General features: G+C 31.9%; 1 protein-coding gene across 6 annotated transcripts in view; it reads left to right on the forward strand.

Annotated features, from left to right (window-relative positions):
• The window catches only part of LOC108733253 (kinesin light chain), a 91830-nt gene that overhangs the window by 18748 nt on the left and 58912 nt on the right, over window positions 1-14170 (forward strand). For 4 of the 6 annotated variants that reach the window (XM_025980282.1, XM_025980283.1, XM_025980286.1 and 1 more), the window contains exon 1: window positions 9230-9248. The exons of 1 other annotated variant lie outside the window; for it this stretch is intronic. Coding sequence is in view for 1 of the 5 variants with exons in the window: in XM_025980284.1 (XP_025836069.1) it covers window positions 9419-9447 (29 nt within the window). In the remaining 4 variants the exon portion in view is untranslated. Of the gene's footprint in view, window positions 1-9159; window positions 9448-14170 lie in introns of those variants that run through there. One more of the 6 variants, XM_025980284.1, reaches the window with a different exon arrangement.

Consider the following 14170-nt stretch of genomic DNA (forward strand, 5'->3'; position numbering starts at 1 on the left):
GATTCCTTTTAGCTTCCGCTCTTATTGAAAAACAAACTTTTGTATTTATTTTTCAAAAAGTACTTACTAGTCTTGAAAAAACTCAAATCGTCTTGAAGAACTCTTTATAAAAAACACTCGCTTGATTTTCCAAATACTACTTCATTTGAACTTAGGTAGTTTAAGAAATACAGTCGAACTTCGATAACTCGAATTTTTGATAAGTCGAACCAAATTGGTTGGCAATAGCGTCAAAAGTAGGAAATGCGTGTAAATTTGTCTTGATTACTCGAACTTCGATTACTCGAATATCTTGATAACTCGAACGAAATATTTTGCGCCAACTTCGATAAGTCGAATTTTCAGGGGGAATCCCGTAATTACGGTTGATTTTAACCTATCTTTTTTAACGTATTTATGCAGGCAGTTCAGTTTCTGCGCTTGCTAAGTTCACTTGTTTGTCTTACTAGTTACTTATATATTATATTAAAGACATGTTTGCGTGTGTCATTAAACGTACTTTTAAAACATTGTCTGTTGGTCAAAAATTTGAAAATTCGTTGAGTGTCTTGCGTTCCTATTTAAAAGCCAGTGAATATACATCGGATGCCCTGTATAATAGTTTAATTGAAATTGAAACTTTTTTCGAAAACCAAAATAAGAAATCCGTTCGTCAGTCACAAATAACTGACTTTTTTACAGTAAAATAGTAAATACTTACTATGTATGTAAAAATATGTTGATAGTACTGTTTCATAATTATTGTTATTCCTTTGAAAAGCATAGATATTAAGGCACTTATGTAACATTTAACCAATTTTCACTGAAATAAATACATAAATGTTCATTCCCAAAGAAATACTAATTAAGGAAGTATTATTTGTTAACTCGAAGTTTTGATAACTCGAAGTTTTTGTGTCACATCGCAGTTCGACTGTATTTTGGTTTATTAAGGAAACATACAGTTTTTAACTACCCTTTTGTAAACATTGCTTCCATACATATGCCAAAATCTTTACCTCACTGAACAGAGTAAATGTTAAACACCGCAATGTAATAATTTGTTTTGTTCATGTAATACAATTAAATAAGTTAACCGATCACCTGTTTGTTTTTCGTAAAACTTTGTAGCGCAATTTTTTATTCTACAGATTACTCGAAAGATACCATTACACAATAAAGGATTTAAAGACAAATAAGTGGTTTTCTTATTTAGAAGTTTATTTTTTCACAAATTGTTATAGCCACTTTCGAAACTTTCTGTTTGAACTATCTTCACGAGTAATAACAACAAAACTAAAATTTCCTCAACCGTGGTCGCAACGGTGACTTTATTCTTTTGTTTGGATCGCCAGTTTTGACAGCATCTTTAGTATATAGCTCAGTATATAATATAACAATATTTTATTCTAGATAATTTCATGTCCGATTTCCGAGACATTTACAAAATGTTGGAATCTCATTTGATTTTTTCCCATCATCGCATATGAGCTGAGTTCGATTTTGAAAAAGGCAAACATATTTTATTCTTTCGTTTGACGAAACTTTTATTATCTCGGAAAGTATTGCATGAATATGATGAGAAGGTATCTTTATCGGCCGTCGGGAAGAGACGCTGACTGTAACACGTCTTACTCCGCCTTCCTCCTTCTCCCCCACTCACTGTCATTCCGGTGCATACCGTTCTTATTCCCCGCGAAAAGTTCCTTTTACCTTCTTTTTTACCAATTTTTTGTTTTCGTCATTCCATACCCATACTACCCCGTCTATTATTATTTTCTTGTACCCAATCTTGACTATATTTTCTCTTCAATAGTGATATTATCTCAATATATATACCTTCGCCTTTTTCAGCTTTCTACTGTTCCTAATCATTTACATCTTATCTTACCACCTCTCCATGTTTGCTCCATATAAAACAGTTAAATACCCATTAAGCAAATAAAATTGGAAAATATATGATCTTTTAGAAAAACAAAGTAAAGCTTTGACCACTAGGGGACTGTTGCTGGTACTGGTTTCGACTCAGGCTTTCGCTCTGACCACTGACGTGACTCAAAACAAAATAGCGACAGTGCCGCCCTGTCCTCACGTAACAAACTTCACATTAGTAACGTTCCATTAAACTCAAAATCATAGCTTTGCGACCCTTAGACAACAGTGTGTATCACAGGGGACTGTGCTCGAAATTTGTTGATAAAAGTTTTTATTCTTTTACACTAATACACTTCACTGTAACTATCAGAAAGTATGGCATTTACATAGAATCATTATTTATCTCAGCAAAATTGGAGGCGAATTTAATTTTTTAAATTACATGTTTATAAACTTGTATACTTTGTTAATTCTTCTGGGCTGGTGACCGACCAGGGGACTGTGTTTTATGATTTCGAAGAATACTTTAATAAGTGATGGTATTTCTAATTTAATATTTTAGACTATGCACGAATTATTATTATTATAAATTTATATCTTCTAAAATAATTACAACGAAATGAAGAAGTTTTTCAATAAAATTAGTGTGAGTTATGTTAGTTGAGAAATGCCCATATATTCTAATAAGTCGACTTCGCTGCAAGACTTCAATTATTCTACCGTCCACCTCAGAATTAAACAACACGCCTTATTAATTGAACGCGTGTGCAGATATTCCCTTTACAATAGTGAGTTCTGGAATATCTGCCTGTGAAATTTAACAGATGGATAGATAGAAAATCAATGTATATTATTAAGAACAAGAAGAAGTACCTATTTCAACAGAATAGGTCTTTAAGTTATACAAACTACTAATATTGTTTGCATTCAACATCTGGTAGCGATAATAAAAAAGTGGCCGCACGCTAAGCGTTTTGTGTGCGGTAAAATACTTGGTGTCGGAATTGTTCCGGACGTTAACTGACTTTCCCCTGTCAACCTCGTTGCATAATTAATTTCAGTTCGCACAACGAATAATAAAAACAGATTAATCGGTCGAACCGAGACAACACATAAACACATGCTCTAGCGTCTAGCCCAGATGACACACAAATCATCCATACATTAAATTCATAAACTACCCTATGAAGCAGCTAAAATATTGAATACACAACATTCTCCCTCAATATCTATGGTGCTTCAAACAAAAAAAAAACACAATGATAACAGAAAACTTAATTATTTTTTGCAGTCATGGTCGCAGACGACAAACATCAAACACATTGCTACTATTTCATATTTAATTTGTCGAGAATGAATTTATGTTTCTTGAAACCTAATGATTTTGTTAAAACATCCGCAACCATCTCTGCTGTCGGCATATACAAAAGTTTGATATCATTTTGCTTTATTTTGTCTCGAATAAAATGATATTTAACATGTATGTGTTTANTTTTTTATTTTCCTCTCGCTCATTTCTTTGCTCAACCAGCCTTTCTTCAATACTTCTCCTTGTGTAGTTTTATTGTTTTCTTCCATTCGTTTTACCCATTAAATTCTTCTGTTTATTTTTTCTCTTTAATCCCGATTTTTCAAATCTTAATAGAGTAAAAGCAAAAGAATCGAGGTAAAAGAAGGCAATAATGTTTTTATTCGTTATGGAACCGACACTACTCTAAAATTTTTGATTTAAAAAGTTTAAATCATAAATTGTTTGTATGTTAAAATGATACGAAATCAAAGAAGGGTTAAATTATCTTATCAGAATAATGCGAAGAAAAAAGTCACACAAAAAGTCTGGTATTCCTTGCACGCTAAAACCGTTAAAACTCTAGAAATGTATAGAAAAACTCCCAAAGTGCGCAACACCATACAATTGAAATCAGGCACTAACAAAGTACTACTTATCTCTAACTGTAGTGAAAAAAAGGACCCAATTCGAGCAACTCTTCCCAATGAAATCAGCGAAAACACAGAGCACGACTAAACCCATGCCTCAAGTCATCTCAACCTCAACTCTGAGTTCGTCTGTTTTCAGACCTAAATTCGAAAGCAGGGGCGCAGTAATTTCTACCATTGCAATTTCTGAGAATTTGGATTATTATTCCATCCTCTCCTTGAGCGGATACAGCAAGAAAATAATTCCAAATGGTCTTGAGAATAATTATACGTTAATAAATATGAGAGTAGATTTTCTTTTAGAGCAAAAAGATCTAACTAACCTAACAGTACTTTTCATAGTTAAAATAAAACCTAACGTAACTGTTTTTCTATTATGATTCAATAAAGGTACATCACCAATGTTTAATAATCTAAGGAAATCAATAAATTTTGAATAAACATCCTTAAAAAAGGTTAAAGTATTTGTCCTGATATTTGGCCTTAAAGCCCTTTCCATAAGGATCTGGAATTGAGAATATCAAATACTATATCAATGATTGTAATAAATTCACACAATTGCACAACTTCTTTAATGCTCGAATTGCTAACCGTACGTTCATAATCGTGTTTTTGTAATATACATGTGTTAAAGAATTAGTTGAGCAAAGTTGCGTTTGTTGAATTTCATTGGTCTTTTGTTAACATATTCCTAACTAATATTTCCAGTACTGGTATTTAATTTTATTTTCTGTACATGCATTTCGTGCTAATTTAAGAAGGTGGTAGGTATGGATCTAAAATTTGCTGTGGAAGAGCTAAGATCGAGTATAAACAGAATCTTATGATCATATTGAAGATTACAACCTAACTTGGTTTATGTTGATAGGGTTTTGGTTCTTGGCGTGTTAGAAGATAATGTTGAGAAATATTTACACAGAAAAGGAATATCATACAAAAGATTTACATATTTGCACAACGACATTATATGTACAGGGTGCTCTACAGGTTTGTTTTAACCCCGTCGAATGTTATGGATCTTACAATTATTATCTCTTTAATACTATCTTTCATGCTAGTTATTTTTAAGTCCCTCTTAATTGTTTGTTTCAATGTTTTCACTTTGAAACAATTTATTGTCAATTATAGTTTGAGTTTCATTATCTGCAAGTACTTTCGTCTATGCAGAGGTGAAATGTAGAGTTTGTTGGAATTCAATATCAATGGGTTCAACCTTTTTTTTGAGATTCTTCAATCTGAAGTATGATTTTTATTCTAATATGATATTAACTATAATTATTATTACATCTTTAACAGAAACTAACATGCCTTCCTAATTTTGTATGTAATGAAGTTTTCTTCGATAATAAGTGTTTGAGACAACTAAAAATACTGGGAACTGCATTCAGCTTTAATATTTTAAGAGTATAGCCTATAGACCGGATTATTTTGGTAGTCTATTGGTAAAAATGTTCACTACATGTTATGTACCGTAAAATAGTCATAGAATCTGCGTTTTTTAAAAGCTTTATGTAACGCACACATAAAATACTACTGTAAATATATCTATTGATACTCATGCATGCCTAACTTGACAGTTTAATTTTTCTAAGATTTACAGTTTTTAGTAAGATTTACTTCAAGGACGTTTCCTTTTTATTACTCGAACCCTTATTTCTGTTATTACTAATTTCATTATTCGTATATCTTATTTACAACATTATCATCTTATAAACGGTATTTCTGTAAACAGACATTCCTTGATTCCTTAGTAGGTAACATTATCATAGTGCCATTGTATTCTTTATGACATGGCAAGTACTTGCCGATAGTGAAACTCAAACTATAATTGTCAATAAATTGTTTCAATTGTAAAAAATTGTGAAAACACTGAAACAAGCAATTAAGAGGGATTTAAAAATAACATGAAAGATAGTATTAAAGAAATATCACACAGGGGTTATAGTAATGAAAATTTGTATAGTGTTCTTCAAAATTACTTTGGTAGTAAACTTACTTACAGGATGCAATTTAATAAGAAATTGGTAACATTCACTTATACATTATGTTTACCTTTAGGATTATGCAGTGCTAATCGAAAGGAAAGACAAAGAAGTAAAAAACACTAGACAACGTAGATACCTACTCATCATTGATGAAACAATTTGCATACACTATTTATTTTTATTCTTCTTAGGTTGTTTAGTCTAAAATGTAAGACACATATTCTACAAAAAACCATTAATTTTTTAAAAGAGAAAATCACCATATTAAAAACTGTGCTTTAATTGTTGAAATATGTCTATAAGAATGCATGTTCTGTAGGACCAAACATAGGGTAAATTTACTGGTAATATTAATTATAGCCGCATCATTGATGTTTACTTTGAGATGATAGCATCCGAGGCCTTATGTTGTCAAACAGTAAGTTACACACCTAGTTTTAAATGCCCTGTTGTATTCTTTTAAGTTAATAAAACGAATGTAAACCTTCAAACTCAACTGATTACCAACTGTATACGAAGTTTATTTGAAAACAATATAACTGTATGATCCATAACATTCGGCGGGGCCCAAACAAACCTATCAACATACACCAAGTCAGATTGTAATCTTCAATATGATCATACAAATTTTAGATCCATACCACCCTGATAAGATAATTCTACCCTTCTTTGATTTTATATGATTTTAACATACAAATAATTTGAGATTTATGTTTTTTAATCGAAAATTTTAGAGTAAAGTGTCGGTTCTATAACCAACAAAGACATTATCACCCTTTTTTCTTGATTTTTTTGCTTTTACTCTATTAGGATTTGAAATATCAGGATTAAGAGAAAAAATAAACAGAAAAATTTAATAGGTAAAATGAATGGAGGAAAACAATAAAACTACACAAGGAGAAGAAACGAAGAAACACTGGTTGAGCAAAGGAACGAGCGAGAGGAAAATAAAAAAAGAAAAGCAAGCAGTCCGGAGGAAGAAAAGAAAATATATATATATATATATATATATCAATATTTCAAGGTTACGTCAAACGGAAAAGAATTATGCGAAAGTACAAGTAATAAATTTGTAATATAAATAAGAAATACAAAAATATTATAGATTTGTAAATAATAATTGTCGAATATTACTGTAAGATTCGAAATTCGAATCGAATAATTACTACATAGCGAATTGTTTGAGCCTTAAAGCCCTTTCCATAAGGATCTGGAATTGAGAATATCAAATACTATATCAATGATTGTAATAAATTCACACAATTGCACAACTTCTTTNTACGATGTAAGTTTTTTCTTTTTTTGGCTGCGTTCTTACATTTAATGACTGTAAATTGATTCTGATCGCAATGTTTTTTATTTGGTATCTATCACTAACGACTATGTATATACTGTAATGTTCGTGGGTTTAACAAATTAACTTTTCAGACTCACAACGACAAAAACTATTTATTTACACTAATTATTATTGAACTTAAAAACACTATTAAATTATAACTAACTTAGGTGATAAATTACTCTATTTATTTACAGTACTGTTACTAAATCACTATTCACTGCGCTGTCAATTTATTTCTAGATTCACTTCTGCAACGGTCAATTTATTTCTACTCTCACTTCTACAACGGTCAATTTATTTCTACCCCTTTCGGCGATCGTCTCTTCCTTTTTATACTCTCTTGCCTCCTTTCGGGAACATTCTCCAGCTGTCCAGAGAAGTCTCGTTTTCTTTGAACGGTTTAATTGCTTTCCTGGAACGCATGTACGACACACACGTTTACAGATACGGCGCATATGAAGAAAAGCGCCCGCGGCTAGTCGGCGAATCGATAAACCGCTCACACACGTATGCCCGATCGCACACAATCACGCTCGTGGTCGCTACACTACCATCATGAAATATTATTTTATTATTCTAGGAATAGTTAGCCTGGGACTGAAAGGTGCTTGTAAAACGATTGTCTAGTATTTGCCAAAATATTCGGGGGATAATTTAATTCCAGGAATAACTGTTCTCTAGATAACTATGTATTTGTAAAACCGACCCTATGTGTTGTATAAATAGTGTTAATAAACTATATATTTCGTTAAAACAATCACTCTAATTCAAATCTACTTACAGCCACTACCTAAACCATTGTAAGAAATAGTTTAGGATCGTTCGTGTTTATGCAAATAAACACTACAAATTGTACTGGTTCTTGAAGGATACCAATTGTCTGTTCTTATAATTTTTATCCAAAGATGAAAGATCTCCGGACGTTTAAAGGGAAATCTGCAAGAATAATGTTTGCATTTACCATTTTTTCCAGTTTTACGATATTTATTCTGCAGTAAAAATCTTTAGATTACGTATGAAATAATATTTTTTTTCTTCGATCCTGCAAATTATTGTAGCCATACACTACGCAGTGATTCACCATTGTACATGGTCAACAAAATAATAATATAAGATTATAACCCATATTCACTACAAAATCGGTAGCGTAGTTTGAACACTTCAATAAAACTATTTTCACCAAAATATTTAAAAACAAACAACAATAAACAAAATCGAAAAGTGATTCCATTAAATGGAATGCTATTGATAGACAAATATGCTTTACTATGGTTCTGTCGTAATCATTTGCTCCTGCCTTACTTTATACTGGTATTGGCAACTGCCGCGTCCCTTCCAGTTACGCCAGTGTAAACATTTCAGTGCTTTCAATCATTAAAAGGGCGCTGTCATCTTTTGAAAAATAGGATGTGGTGTCTTCAGCTGTCTTGTCATACATCATCGGAAAGAACACGATATTTCAAGAAAAAAGTTATCAATACATTTTTGAGGTTGAATGCATTATTATCGAGCTATTAAACTTTGAAGTTTAACAACTTGTTAGGGATGCATTACTAAAAAGACAAAAACACGACTTCGTAAAATTTTAGCTTTGTTTTTCGATTACTTTCAGCACTATAAATGAATAAAAAAAATTAAAAACGTATTTCTATAGAAAATTTCATTCTCTACAAAAAAAAATTTTTTTCTTATAAAAATTTGGAATTTTGCTTTGTTTTGTTTATAATTATAAAGGAGACAATTTCAGTCAGCTCTCAAAAACTCACCCCTTAATTTAGTAGCAGTCTGTGATTTTATTATTTTTTACCATATTAAACCTTACAAACCCTTCAACGTAATTGTTATTTTTAATCTGAACAAATATGGTATTAGGTATTACTAGCTGATGTGCTAGGCTGATAAAATGCCGTTGAAGCCTTGAGTGATTATTAAAATGCGAATTAACCAAATATTAAAAGCGCCGCGGAACATTTTTTTAAACTGAAAATAAATCAAGTACAAACTATTTATTATTATCCTACATGTTGTTTTTATTTGTTTCAGGTCCTTAGGTACCAAATAGTACCTCAGTTAAAAAGCGTCAATGAAATTTTACTAAATTTGTATTTTAACGAAGAAAATCTGACTTTTAAGTAAGTTGCTTGCAAAATTCACTTCACCATTAGTAATAAAGTCACATCAATATTTCTTCTAAGTTTTAAATCGACATAAGCGTTGACTAAGTGGTTTAGTACCTAATTGTCGAACAAAAAGGTGATGCTTCAAGTGTTTCAAGTTTTTTTGACTGGGCTCTTACAGGAGGATGTCTAAAACAATCAACGCTTACAGAATGTGAGTGCACTAATTAAATTATTTACCCTCGATAATCAAGTCTAAGCTTTCGTGTTTGTTATTTTCGTTGCTTGCTTTACTTGCTTAATGAGCTTTACTTAGAATTATTATATCAGTTATATCTACAAAGAATAATCATCCCATTGTTGTTTATCGTCTTGAATAAAGTCGTATGCTTTTAAGGTTATAAACTCCTTAGTTCACTGCTTTACACTAATCGAAAAACAAAGACTAGTGATCATATATATTCGATGTAATTTGCAACACTGAGCTGAATAGTTTTAGTATTTTGAAATATTCTGTTACTAGATTTGAATCTGATTTTAGCATGAACATCAACATTTTGAAATATCATAATCTCAAAATTCTAATATTGTTTGGTTTTAAGATTAGGATATATCGAAAATGTACTAATAGTGCTCTCGGAAAAGTGAGAAACTAGAGAAAACGGAAGAAAAATAGAGCATTACCACGGTGGGTTGAAAAGACAATAGCAGAAGAGAGTAGCTTAATTACTTTCGGTTACTTAAGCGTCAAATTTAAATTTTAAAAATTTGGACAATAGCGTTATTGGGTATGCTTTCCGCAATTAAAATAACGGCATCTATGTTACACACTTCCGGTTATACTGGAAGTTAACACCAACTTCGTTTTTTTAAATGAGTACTATTACGGTTTTGAATTCTACTTATGATTTTAGGTAGACTTTCATAAGGCTTTCCTATTTATAAAATTTTCCTTTTTTGAGATAATTATTATTATTTTTTAAATAGTAACCCAATAGTAGGTAGCCAAAAAGGTATGCATATTTTACAATCAGAAATCTGAAGCAACAATATCTTCAGGAGAAATGGGAATATTCCTTCCATACTTTCAAAGTGGGTTAATTACATACGGAGTGTTACTTATTTAGTGGTGGATTTTGTTAACCTTACACTATCTTAAGATCTCAAAAGAAACACCCTGTATGTTGTTTCATAGTATTATGAACTATTTTATTTTCTTTCGAATTATACTACGGTTTTCTATATCTATATCCATCTCTCTAGTCTTCAAATTACTTATTGTGCTTTGTAGAAGCAACTAAAATCGGTTACTTTTTTACGAAGATGACTGTAGAATTCGTAGTAGAACTTCAAAGTTAATGTTACCTCTCGCGTTCCTCTATTTTTTCTAAATCCAAATTGGTCTTCCCTTTCTAATTCTTCCGCTCTTTTTTCATCCTTCTTTGTATGATTTTAGTTTAAGGTTTTTGACGTATGGGAAGTTAAGCTATTTTTTCTAAATTTTTCACATCCATCCGTATCTTTTTTTTTGGTATAACTACTGCCACGTTCCACTTATAGTCCTCCGGGATATTCCCCGTCTCGTATATGTGGCTAACTAGCCTAGACATACCGTCTCTAACTTCTTGGCTTCATGTTTAACGATTTCCGCTTATATGCCATTTATACTCGGTGCCTTATTGTACTTAAAAAATTTTAATGCTGAATCAAACCCTATGCTTATTATGAGGTATCCTAGATCACCTATCTCCAAACTATCGTCTATAATACGTTTCCTAACTCTAACCTGCGTATAGGTTCTCTAAGCGTTCTTTCCATCTATCTGCCTGCTCCTCATTTTCTATTAAAATGACTTCTTCGTTTATTGTATTATTACTACAGTACCCTAATACTTTTCTAAAATTCCATTTAATTATATTATAAGCCTCGTATGTTTTACCTGCTTTAAACTTTTTTTCTACATCTTTACACCTCATATTACTCTACTGTTCTTTAGCTGCCCTACAAGTCCTAATTAATTTCTATTTTATCGGCTTGTAAAAAAAGTAAAAACTACATTTCTTTAAATTTTGAGGTTAGCATTATTCGAAATCCTGATATGTCGAGGTAATGCTAAGGGCAGATTTATTTGAGCGTTGCAAATTACGCCAAAAATGATTATCTTACTGTTTTTCTCTTTTAATAACTCAAATATTGTGGACCCGTGTTAATTTAGTAAAACGCGAACATGCGTACAACACATTATTACTTGAAATATATTGCTGTATGGGTAGTTTACTAAAAGTATTAGACTTCCTACGTCATACGTTTAATTTTTATATTTCGGTATATAACAAAGAGCTTTTTGAATGTGAAATTTAAAGTTATTTAAGGCACCACAATCGGATTTCAGGTGTAGGAAGGTATACATGTCACATACATACATCCTGCGTGTCTTACGTCACACGGTAATATAATGTAGTTTATTGATAATATTCAAAAAATTGATAAGTAGTTTTTACAAATAACACAACGCTTCTGAACGAGTATTGATCCTTGAATATCTTGATATACTGCGCCGCATTAATAAAAACTGTTTAATTTTTTTAAAATCTTTACGTTACTAACTGTAACTAACGTAACTAGTTGTTTCGTCTATTATGGTTATTGTAACATTCAAATCAATAATATAATTAAGCGAAATATTGTTATGATTATTTGAATCTTGTTGAACGTTAATGGTTTATTACGCACCCCTACGAATGTCTATAAAGCTAAACCATATGTTCACAAAACAAACAGTACCATAATTTGTTGCCACATTTTTACCAAAAAAGTAATAGGTAGTAGATATAGTACCGTCATATCAAGATAGCGTAGCTTATGGTTGTAGTCTGTTAATAATTGTGGTATATTGATTAAAATGATTTCTTAATTTGTTACTCCTTCATGATAGATGTCTTATAAGTCTGAGCGAAATTGTGTGCAACTATAGAGGAAGCGGTTCAGAAGTAATATTAATTCATCCACAATATATATATGTATTGATATGTTAAGAGATCGCCTTCAGCATATTTTGGTGCTATTTTATCGTTGCTTTCATTGATTTATTTATTTACTCGTGTTGAGGATATTAAATAACCTTTAGTAATGAATTAGCAATAAATTATGGATTTATCATATAGGGTTGTTTTTTTTTGTGGAAATGAAGGACAGTTTTCGCATAATAAACAAAAACACCTTTTGCTATTTTTCTGGTAGTAGCATAATTCCACGCTCATAAAATTTTTGGTCTTTGCTGGCAAAAAACTGATCGAGGAGGTTTTTGATCTCTTCATTTGAGGTGAAGGTTTTACCGTCTATAAAATTTTGGAGTGACCGGAACAAATAATAATCCGATGGTGCCAGGTCTGGAGAATATGGTGGGTGTAGCATTGTATCCCATTCAAGCTGTAAAAGCTTTTGGCGAGTGACCAAACTTGTGCGAGGTCTCGCGTTGTCTTGGTGAAACACTACACCTTTCCTGTTGATTAGTTCTAACCTTTTCTGTTGGAGTGCATCATTCAGTTTGTCCAGCTGATGACAGTAGACTTCCGAATTAATCGTTGTGTTATCCGGTAAAAGCTCAAAAAAAACGATTCCTTTAAAATCCCACCAAACAGACAGCATCACCTTTTTTTGGTGAATATTGGCTTTGAAAATGGTTTGAGCCGGTTCATCTTTTTTGTTCCATGACCTCTTGCGTTTGACGTTGTTGTATACAACCCATTTTTCGTCCCCAGTGATGATGCGCTTTAAAAACGGATCATTTTCGTGACGTTTGAGAAGCGAATCGCAGACGTCAATACGGCGACACAGATTCCTCTCTGTGAGAACATGGGGAACCCATACATCGAGCTTCGAGGATAATCCCAGGCCTTTCAACTGTTCATAAACTGTTGAATTTGATAAATTTAACCTCAATCCCATCTCACGTGTTGTTATTCGCCGGTTCACATCAACTAATGCCTTTATCGCGTCTTTATCAGCTTCAACCGGCCTTCCCGAACGTGGTGCATCTTCGACATCAAAATTGCCGGATCGAAATTTAGCGAACCAGTTCTGGCACTGGCGTACTGTCAACACACCTTCTTCATACACATCAGTCAATTTCTTTCTGGCTTGAACAGCATTTTTACCCTTTCTGTAGTAAAACAGTAAAACAGTAAGATATGTCGAAAATGCTGCTTATAGCTCTCCATATTTAAAAGCGCACTAACAAAAACTACTGCGTAGAATTAATTGGATTTTTTCACACACAAGCCTTGCTATATGAGCTTTCAAAGCATATAAAAATTATACGGCTTAAATGTGAAGTTGGGTGCAAAAGAATACAATTAAATCCTCTGTCGGGAAAAAACGAAATGACTTTCCAAACAACCCGATATTTAGTACACCATAGTTACTAATAGAGATACAATTATGGGGTACGATATCATGATACAACGGTAATGTAATGTATTTATGGTTTTCTTGAAAATCAATCAGTTTTTTCGTAACAATTTATCAACAAATAAAGGTGGTGTTTGTTTTGTAGGCTTATAGTTTGATCGTGCTAACATAATACTCACTCAGTACGCTATCATTTAACTTATGTTATCATGTCGTTTTATTGTTCATGTCAGCTACTGTCAATCATTAAAATAAAGGAATATTTTGTAGTTTTTTGGAATATTAGCAGCTTAGTAAGAAAATATTGCAATTGTAGGTACATTTTTATGCACGATACACATATGATTGATTGTAAACCTTTCCATATCTATGGTTTTGTACTTGTGACGAGTAAAATTTTATAAACACAAACTGTCACAAGAATTCCAACCTTTAGGAATGTTTACTTTGCAAGTATTCCCTTCCAAATAAAAATTATCACATTAAAATTAATCAAACAAATAGACCGACAAATTCTTTTTAAATTT

The sequence above is a fragment of the Agrilus planipennis genome, unplaced genomic scaffold, assembly GCF_000699045.2.
Source record: "Agrilus planipennis isolate EAB-ADULT unplaced genomic scaffold, Apla_2.0 scaffold76, whole genome shotgun sequence".
NCBI classification, from domain to species: domain Eukaryota; kingdom Metazoa; phylum Arthropoda; class Insecta; order Coleoptera; family Buprestidae; genus Agrilus; species Agrilus planipennis.